The sequence below is a fragment of the Meleagris gallopavo genome, chromosome 5 (genome assembly GCF_000146605.3).
Source record: "Meleagris gallopavo isolate NT-WF06-2002-E0010 breed Aviagen turkey brand Nicholas breeding stock chromosome 5, Turkey_5.1, whole genome shotgun sequence".
Classification (NCBI taxonomy): domain Eukaryota; kingdom Metazoa; phylum Chordata; class Aves; order Galliformes; family Phasianidae; genus Meleagris; species Meleagris gallopavo.
The window spans coordinates 35881219-35891746 of NC_015015.2; the positions used below are offsets into that span (position 1 = coordinate 35881219).

At 35.4% G+C, this 10528-nt stretch overlaps 1 protein-coding gene across 1 annotated transcript in view; it reads right to left on the reverse strand.

Annotated features, from left to right (window-relative positions):
• The window catches only part of SLC25A21 (solute carrier family 25 member 21), a 96393-nt gene extending 87273 nt beyond the window's left edge, over nt 1-9120 (reverse strand). The window contains exon 1 of the mRNA XM_031553604.1: nt 9076-9120. Within this exon, the coding sequence (XP_031409464.1) occupies nt 9076-9104 (29 nt within the window). The 5' untranslated portion in view covers nt 9105-9120. The remainder of the gene's footprint in view (nt 1-9075) is intronic.
• Nucleotides 9121-10528: the final 1408 nt, after the last annotated feature.

Sequence of the window (10528 nt, forward strand, 5' to 3'; positions counted from 1 at the left end):
TGTAAATAGAATCCCACGTACTTTATCACCTCTAAGCCCTCCACTTTCTGCTTTCTGTTCTTGTTCTCATTCCACTCTCTCCCTCATGGTTTCACTTGACTCATTATATTTTAAATACAGGATTGATGCAGATGGAAGATTATGTATAGAGTTTATTTGATTATCTACCCTAATTTAGACTTCGGAAAAGAAAATGTGGGCATGTCTAAAGGGAAACATAAAGAAAGGAAAAGAGGAGAAATGTACATTAAAGGGGGTATTGGTTGTTGTTAGGGATGAAATTGCATTATAAAAACATATGAACATTAGTAAATCCTTTCTGGTTCTGAGAGCTGGTAGGCTATGAAGGAGTCCCATAGGGAATTAGAGGGCACTTGTCACCTGGCACACCCTAAAATAGACAGGACACCAGCTGTGGTTTGCAGCCAGGGAGCCAACAGTGGTTGGGACCTCTGAACAGGAAGAGAAAGCTCCCCTATTGTCCTGCCTTAGAGGAGAAGGAGAGGATAAACAGGAACTGCCTCAGAACTAGGCACAAGAAAGCCAGGAGAAGAAAACAAAGCCAGTGTTCCAGACTACCTGGGAGCCATTTCCATGCCAGCGACCTGTTCTTTAACAGGACAGGAGGAAAAAAGGGAGAGGAGAGGCAAGAGCAGGCCAGGATGGGTTGGGATGCACATTTCTGAGTGCTGCCACAGCAGTAGAAGAAGAGATAGGATGAGCGTAGGCTGTAACACCTTGCTTGGAAACTGGCTGCGAGTTTAAGCCTTGATTCCACTGGCCTATTCTAAGCCGCCCTCTATATAGTCCTGGGTGAGAAATTAGCAGTTTTGGTGGCAGTCCTCATTGCCATAAACATACAGATAAATAGGCAGCTGTATCTTCCACATTCAAAATGAATAAATCAGATTCATAAGTGGGCACTGAGGTAATTTGAGTAACTCAAAGAAGGTACATTACTATACGTTATGACAGTTTAGATTTTTTTTTTTTTAAACAGAAATCAAATGGAATATTCTGTGGCTGTGAGAATCTAAATAAATAAAATAATTAAACATATTTATTGTGTTTAATGAAAACCAAAACATACTATAATACTACAGGGTATTTTCTGCATAAATACGTATATATTGTTCCAGAACTCTTAGCCTGACCTCAGCTGATCCACATAGCCAAAGTATTTAAAATTGAATTTCACTTTTAGTCATGAACGTGATTCATCATCACAATTTCTGATGCATGTCTCTCTCCTCATATCTGCATAAATCTTGAGATACTACAAAGAGAATCCAAGCAGCTCTGTACTCTGTCTTACTTCTTTGATAGATTCTAAAACGGGAAGCAACCAACTGTAGGATGAGTGTAATGTGGAGGGCATATTGTTCTAGATACTCTTCCTCTCCCCACCAGACAGTGCTATGAGAAAATAATTATTACACCCTATCAATAATTCATGACATGGCATTACAGTTCTGGAACTCTTTTGTCACACTTACTCTGCCTGGAAGTGTTATCTGCAGTCTTACGCTATGAAAGGAAGTATTAAAAACAAAACAAAACAAAACAAAAAATAAAAGGAAGGAAAAAATACAGAGCCTTCTTGGATTTAAAAGAGGAGTGCACAATGTGCAGCCCAAGAATTCATAAAATGCAACCCATACCTACCCTCTTGCAACTCTGTTACGGGACACAGCAAATAAGCTGCAGCTTTTTTCCAGTGCTAGAGATCTTAAACATCAAGAAATTTCATCTTTTCTACTATGGAAGATACCATACCAGTAGAACCAAGTGGGTCTGTACACATTTATTTTAAAAGATTTAAATACATATTTACATTATGTAGATTGTAGAACTGAAACTCTCAAGCTTTTTGCTATTTCATAAGTTCTGCTCATGTAGTTGTCAGGAATTGCACACATCAATCCAGAACCTGATTGTGGTAAGTAGTGGAAGACCAAACACAGAAAGAATCCACAACTACTGAACTGAGAAGCAAACATGGACTATACCATCAGACATTTTCTCTTATCAGTCCTGGCTTTTTCTCAGGCATTCTTTCTCTTCTGTGGGAGATATTCATTTACTTCCTCTTCTGAAGAATCTCATCCCACATCTATCACTGCTTGTCCCTTCCAGAGTCAGCTTTGGCACTTACCTCCTGCACAGTGACCCACTTCTCTTCCTTTCTATAGTAAGGCGCTAGGCAGCTGCACACCTCTAGCATCCAGATTGCTAATTAGGCATCCAAAAATTTCTTTTATTTTATTTTGTTCCTCTAATAATGTTAGAAGTAGAGAAAGGATTCTTCACAAGTGAGATTATTGTTCTATCTTGAGCATGTTCATGACAAACATGGCTTATTAAGTGGGTGCTGGAAAGTCCACATTGTTACAGCAAGTTAATTAAAAAATAGGATAATTTTTGTACATACAGAGAAATGGCACAGATAATCCATAACCTAAAGAGTAATATCATCTTACTATTCTGTAAATAGTTGTTTCAGTTTTTTAAAAAAGCACCTACAATTCAAGAAGGCAGAGTAAATGGCAGAACACTCAATGAAAATATAGGAAAAGCTTTAGAGAAAAGAGCTTTGGCAGTCTGTTTTGATGACTAACAAATTCAGTTTCTAACAGCAGGGATAAGCTCATTCTAAAATCAGGAAACTCCACGTTACTTTTTACAAAAAAAATCAACATTGATTTGAAATAAGGATGCCACTAAACTGCTGCTTGATCACAAATGGCACAGTATCACGAGGAGATGATGAAACTGTATTTATACAGTTTCTTTTTATCCTGAAGGATCTCAACAGACTTTATAAAACATACATATGGCATGCCTACAAATACAAAATTAGAACACAACAGAAATCATTTTGACTAGCATTGCAAATCAGAGCATCTGTTTAACAGTGCACATCAATACTGTTCTTTAATTCAGGGAAGGATTTAAATTGGAATAGTGTATCTAGTTGGGGTTATTAGCCCATTTGCCCTTATTAATTCCTAACAGATTGTATGTAGAAGGAAAACAAAGGGCAAATGTCTGAGTCCTGGATCACATCCACAACCAAAAGATTGTAAACTTGAGATAAGTTTGTATTATATAAAACTCGGATTTGTAAAGAAATATTCAAAGTATTCAAATGCTGAAATTCAAATACCAAAAACAGTATCAGCTACAACAAGCCTAATGAATAAATGTGCTGAAGGCCACGGATAAATCAACTAAAACTAATCCCAGGGAAAAGCCTTGACATTTGGTTGAAAAAAGGACAGTAAGTTGATTTGGTCAGGGATTACTTTTACTAAGTATTTTCTTCCTGATGAAAGAAAAAATTTCTCAGGAAACAATCAGATTCAATAAATCTACATATTTGGAGAGAACAATATCCCTTTACATCTATTTTCAACATTTTCAAAGCAAAATTATATTTTCCTGATTAAAAAGAAAAGGCAAAAATTCATTGTTTTTCTAGCATTCTTCCAGGAGTTCGGCCCAAAAACAAAATGCCGAAACATTTAGTATCCTCATAATTTTCCTGGGATAGGAAGACTATTTTCTGCTTAAAATTATTATGAATCTAACTATAGCATTTTGCATGAAGTAATATGAACTTATGCAAACCAAATGAGTTATGATCATTTGGAAATGGAACTGTATAAGGACAGTGAACTCTTCCTTAAACCATGTTTTTTCAGGGACAGGCTCCACTACTGCTCACTTAAACAAAAAGAGACCAGAAATCAAAGAGGAATTAATGATATAAAGGAAGTAGCTCTTGCAAAACAACAGATGGAATGAGATCGGAAACATATGTAGTAAGCTGAACATTTTTAATAAGACCAAAATGACAGAATTGGAACAAAGGAACAAAATGGATAAACATACACAGAAATCAGCAGAACAGTTGTTAACTAAAAATGGGTCTGTAGTGCAGAGTTCAAATTTGGACTTAGATCCCAAATTCTTTTCTAAATGTGGGGCTTTAGATCCCTGATGTTGGTCTGGATTGTTGCAGGAAGAACAGCAAACCATAAAATCTCGAGTTTGACTGGAGGAAAACTTCCTCAAAATTTTCTAGAGTGAATTACTGGCCTTATTTTATTTGCTGATATTCTGAATCACACAAGAGATGGAAAGTCAGTTCACATTAAGATCCTGATCTAACACTAACCTATGTAAAAAAGCACTAAAGTAGAAGCAATGTGTACCACATCTTTCCCAGATTCTGAAGAGGCAGAATACAGCTTTAAGAAAAATAATGGTGAGGTCCAACAGGTTGACCCATAAAGCAGACTCTATGGAGTAACATATCGTCCTGAGAAACCGAAGTCAGAGATTTTGAAAGAACGCCTCTTAGATTTCTCACTTGGTTGTTGCTTCCCTAATTGCACATATCCATCCCAATGTGAGGCCAAGTTATGAAGACACAATTAAGTCTGAAAACAGAAGAAATTGTTTAAATAAAGAACAAAACAAAAACAAAATTAAAAGGATTTGGACCTACCATTATGTGAATTACCAGAGAAGCATTAAAACTCTGCCTCCTGAATATATGTTTAATTTGTTTAAACATAAGCTATCCTCATGGTTCTCTTTAGTCTAGTTTGTTACTAAATATCTCCATCCTTTAGATGGTAGTTGGCTTGTGATAATGTTTACCACTCTCTGATTCCACATTATATGCATTTAGGAACCCTTAATACTCCAGATAGGAGGGATATATTAGTTGATGCTCCTAAAGTCAGCACAGATCCGGAGCACAATTTTTTATTAATATAATATGCCAAAAACTTTTTTTTCTTTTTTTTTGCATATTTGTCTCAAAATTTATAGTGATGACAAATTACTGTCAAAATGAAAGAGAAGTAAAAAATTAATCTAATTCATGTAACAATTTTCCCACTCACACGACTTTTAGACACAAAATCTTACATGCATTGTGCATTGGAAAAGTTTTTGTGATAACTTGTTAATTTTCTCTATTATTTCAAATCACTTGATCACACATTTCTTCACATTTTTTTCTATTAAATTATCATATAGATGCGACTGTTAAAAATAGTTACAAAGTACGGTTTCCATTTTCATAACTACAGAATATCAAGCTGCATCCAAAATTTGTGTTTCCATTTTGATATATGCTTTATAGTTTTAAAGAATACGTGCACTAGCAACTAGGAAAGTTGCTTTTGAGAATAGTGGAATGACTAAAACTCAAATAAAAAAAATACTGATGATAATTAATGAAAAAGAGGATTCACGTGTAATCTTATAAACCTGAGTAAATTAGCCAACATTTTATTTTTTGCTATACAGTTTGTAAGTTCTAAATCACAACCAAAAGTGATGTTGCAAAATTAGAGGTGTTAAAATGTAGCGGTGTTAAAAGGAAAATTATCTGCCAGTGCAGAGGTAGTTTGGAAGCTAGCAAGCTCCTGCAAATGTCAAAAGCAGGAAAATATAAAAAAAACTTTTTTTCTTAAAGCTGTGAGATATTCAATGCTGTGGGACTGCATAAAACCATAACCTGACAGACCACTGTGACATTCTCCAGTTATCATTCAAGTTTGCCTGGCTGACCAGTCAAACTGCATTAACTTTAGCCTGACATCTCCCTTTAACTCTCCCCCTTCTTCTTTGCAATCACTCTCATCAGCTGCTGCACAAGAATAAATTTTTTCCAGCAATAAATGGTTATTCAGTTCTGAATTTTGTACATTTGCTTAAACCAAAAAGTATGTCATTAGGACACAAAGCATAAATTATAGGTAGAAAAGCACTTTACTGATTTTAATATTAACATAATATATAAATTTAATATAAATATATGTGAGACAATGCTTTGTCTTACATATCATGATTTGGCATATATTTTATCATCCAGATGTAAGTCTGATGTACAATAGATCCTCTAAGTTTCTTAATTAAAAAAACCAAACCTTCAGTGTCTTGGCTACATCAGTACTAGGAAGATCTTCCTTGCTAGTGTTCTCTCCACTCATACATAGGCAGACACATAAACTCTTACCAAATTCTGCGTAACTTACTCATATTTAGGATGACAGGTACAGAGGTAAGGTACTTTACTTAATCCACAGATGAATAAATTCATCATAAGGGTAACTGGTAAATAAAAGAGTCTCTGTTACATACACATATACAACTCTAACACAAAATTTTGTAGTGTATCATCAAAAACTATACCAATGTATTTTCTATTTGAGAAGAAAGCATTATTTCAAAGAAGAATTGAGTTCACTGGGTTAAAGTAATGAATTTAGCACTCTCTAGGCAGGTAATTTATATGGATTTCTTACACTAGTCATGTTTGATGCTATAGCAGTGAAGAAAATTATTTTGAAATTTCCATTTAGCAAAAAAAAAATTATGCATGCTCCTTTTACTCCTTTGTATATATGCATTCTTCTAGCATTGTTACTGTAGAATAATAGAATATTACTAAACACAGAAAACATATTGCTAAATGTTGTTGCAAAAGAGCCAAACTATTTTCCAGGGTTTCAAAATAACCTTTGAAAGGAACTTTCTTTTCTCCAATTTTTTATTAAAAACATACACAAAATAAATATAACAACCAAGCACTGATGCTGAGCCACAAATCCACTAGAAGTGAGCCTCTGGCATCTTTCCTGCACTTCAGAATGCTAACTTTGATCAAATAAGATTCTACTAATTTGAAAAGGCCACGGGAGTTTCCACCAAACAAACACTTCATAGAAAAATGCAGGAAACTCAAAACTTCATAAAAAATAAGCAACAAATAGCCCTTTTGTAAATCCTTTCACCTAGCCATAAGAAAAAATCCCAGAAACGTATATTAGCTGGAAGTAATTACAAAATTACAGATTATCAGTACGATGTTGGAAAAGACGGAGTGCACTGCAATGCTCAGAGAAAAGCAACTAAAGAATTAAGTGAAAATTACAAAGCATACTAAATTCAAAGTCAATAATTAAAAACAATGTTTCATTTTAACCTTTATGTAATGATTAAGCTACTCTAGTTTTGAGAATTTTGAGCCATCACAAAACGAAGGAAAAGAGCATAATATACATTGGACTGATTGGTGATTGAGATCAAAGAATATTCCACTCTTGGTTTTACCATTGGCTTTCAAGATGTAAATATTTACAAGTACTGACAAATGCTAAACTCAGCAGAACTATCAAAATCCATGTAATATCTTTAAATACATTTGCACCAACAGAACAAAGACAAGCTATTGCTTAGGTACTGCTCACTTCTGCAGAGTTGAAGTTAACACAATGGGAGAAAAATTTGCTTAGCAGCTTTTTTACTTGATTCATCCCCTGGTTTCACCCTGAACTGTAATCTGCTTTCTCCCACACACCTATTGCTCTTTTACTCTTTCTTCTTTTTTAATTTCATTGTTCATTGACTCAGATTTCACATTTAAAAACGCTCCTAATTTTTGTGGCTTTTTTTTTATGTTGATAAAGCTTCACAAACATCCTCTTGCATTCTTGAATGCTATCCATTTCTAGATATGATCTCTTTTAACAGTATGACACATAAAAAAGTAAAATCTAGAATAGAAATGGATGGATTGGATGACAATCTCAAGGGCAGCAAAGACATGAGAAGTAAAATACTGATGGTGCATTTATACTGAAGGACATATGACACCTAGTTTAGTATAAAGAGGAAGACATGAAGAGATAATTCATCCAGGGAGTTCAAGACTTCTTACAGCACAGTCTGCCAAAATGATGCCACTAAAGTACGCTCACAAGGACTACAAGAGAAAAAGAAGAGCAAGAAAAATTTTTGTTCTTTTAAGTTTGGTCTTGTATCTCTTTTGCTTGTACTTTAATTTCTGTCTTGCTATGTAAATTATGTTGTAATTGCAAAGTCGGCGTACATGAAGGGTTACAAAGGACCCAGTTGAAACTACTAGGTGTATTGCTTCTATAGAGTAATCAAATTATTCCGATTAAGAATTTCCTGAGCAAACTCCGGGCACTGAGGAGCACCTCCTGCACCCAGTCAGCTACTGATATAGATGCAGCCTGCACTGCTGTTCTCTGGTTTGGAGCAATGACCACAGAGGGTCTCCCGCAAAAAGCAAGCTACAGAAAAGTATCCCAAAGCCTTAGGTAAACCTCAGAAGAACCTAAAATACATCTATACCAACATGCTGACTAACAAACCAGACTCAGTGATGACTCAAGTCCTCATTGACAGCTTCAAACATATTCTAGCCAACACAGCTGTTCTCTTCATCATTTGTAGAGGTTTGATTCATGTTCCAGTGAAGCTTTTTTAGTTAGATGGGTGAAAACTATACAGAGGTAACTATATAGTAAGTATAGGTATTGCATGAAGTATGCATGGAGTGACATTTTTTCTCCTCTTTCTTGTATACTTCTGCATTCTAGTTTGCCTTTCGTATATGGTAACACTGACTTAAGAATCAGTATGCAAACTGAAAAAGGAAAAGGAAAAATATATTCAAAAAACTAGAAACACAACTATTATTCTTCCATCTCAAAAACAACATTGAAGAAAAAAAAGGTATAGCCAAATTTTCCAGGTCACTTCATCATTTATACTCACATAAACAAGTAGTCAGAAAAGAAAATAGTGGCAAAAGGTAAAAGCATGAAGTTACACAGCAAACATGAAACACTCCATTTCAACATTTTTATCATTTGTGTCAGGTCTCAGAGATCTCTGACAATGGAGGCAATATGTTATTTCCCATTTACATAAAAAAAAATTACTGCAGATAATATATATTGGAAGCAAATTTAATTGTAGCCATCTTCATACAGGAGGATTTCATTACAACCTCAAAATACGTGTCATAAAATATATTTATCACCTTTAGATGACCTCTAACCAGAAATGTGTTATGCTATTCAAATTCCAACTGTCAAATGCTGCAGATATAGGTAAGTAAATACAAATGCCATTAAAGACAGAAGTTATCTTACTTGGAGAAGTTCTAGCTTTTTATTTTCTGACAGCTCCTAAACTGGATGTCTTCCAGTGTCAACAAAACCTGTCCGAGCAGAATCTTACCTTGTTTTCACTACATCAAGGGGATGCATCAGGCAAATTTCTACAAGACCTATAAAATAATAATAAAAATGGCCTAATAAGCACTTGTGCAAACCAATTTCATTTTCATTGACTTAGCTAGTTCTTGAACTTTGAAAAGTGAAAACCTAAAGGTATCCTTAATGTTACAGTACTTAAATACCTCATGTATTCAGCATACTCTTCTTCAAAGATTTTAGACACTAAGCTAAGTGATAGTTGTTTGCTGCAGAGAGGAAAGCTAGCACATATTAGCTATGGGATCACTTTATTCATCATTTCTGCTCAGTTCTTGCCTGAAGATCACCAGGAATATTTGGCTGCCATCATAAACAAATACATTAATTCTCGCAGAAAGTAGTGAAAGAAAGAGTTCAGAGTTAACACAAGCTTCTTTGTCATATGTGACTAATCCTTAAAAATACTGCCGTTAAGGAAGACAGTGTTGGCGGCTCTGATGAACCCGGTATTAAAATGACCAGCCGTTCTTGAGATGGCTATTTGAGCTGAGGCCTTATTGGCTCTTCATCTTGTCTAACGCTAATGCTGAATGCTGTCCACGTGTTCTCCCTTCCTGTTCCACCAGCCATCATAAACACTTAAATTCACGTGCTGGGGACTTTCCATGTCCAAGAGTGGAGGGTGTGGATGGCACAGGGAAAATTCTGGCAAAAGAAGAGATCTGGAAAATCCCTAATGCACTTGAAAACCACTGGCTTCAAAGCTGGTTCCATTACTGTTTTCCACCCAGCTGCCACCTCATGAAAAACCCAGACCTTTACCACCCACTTATTGCCTCGATCCATGGCATATGCTGCCTTTTGTTATTTCAGAGAACTTCAGATTTTCTATATATTTTCTCATTTCTCATCACAGGTTTTCTAGACCTGTGTATTTCTCTAATCATTTTATATACCATTCATATGTCAAACACCAAGCATACAAGAAGAACATGTATTTATCAGTATAACAGTAAATGTACATTTTTGAGATCTCAATATTCAGAAATGAGAAAAACAACTATATAAATGTTTAAGGATTTATAATAACTGAGCAAATTTACATCTGTGTGTCAAGGATACTAGATTCCAGAATCAAAGAATCAAAATGGCTTAGGTTGGAAGGGACCTTAAAGATCATCTAGTTCCAGCTCCCCTGCTGTAGGCAGGGTGCCTGCCACCAACTCAGGCTGCCCAGAGCCCCATTCAGCCTAGCCTTGAATGCCACTGGGGATGGGACATCCACAGCTTATCTGGGCAGCTCCTGCCAGTGCCTCACCATCCACTGAGTAAAGAATTTTTTTCTAACATCTAATCTAAATGGGTCCTCTTTTAGCTTTAATCCACTAACCTTTGTCTAAGCATTAACACCTTGATAAATACTCTTTCTTGTGGACTCTCTTTAAGGATAAGAAGATTCCTCTTAGTCTTTTTTT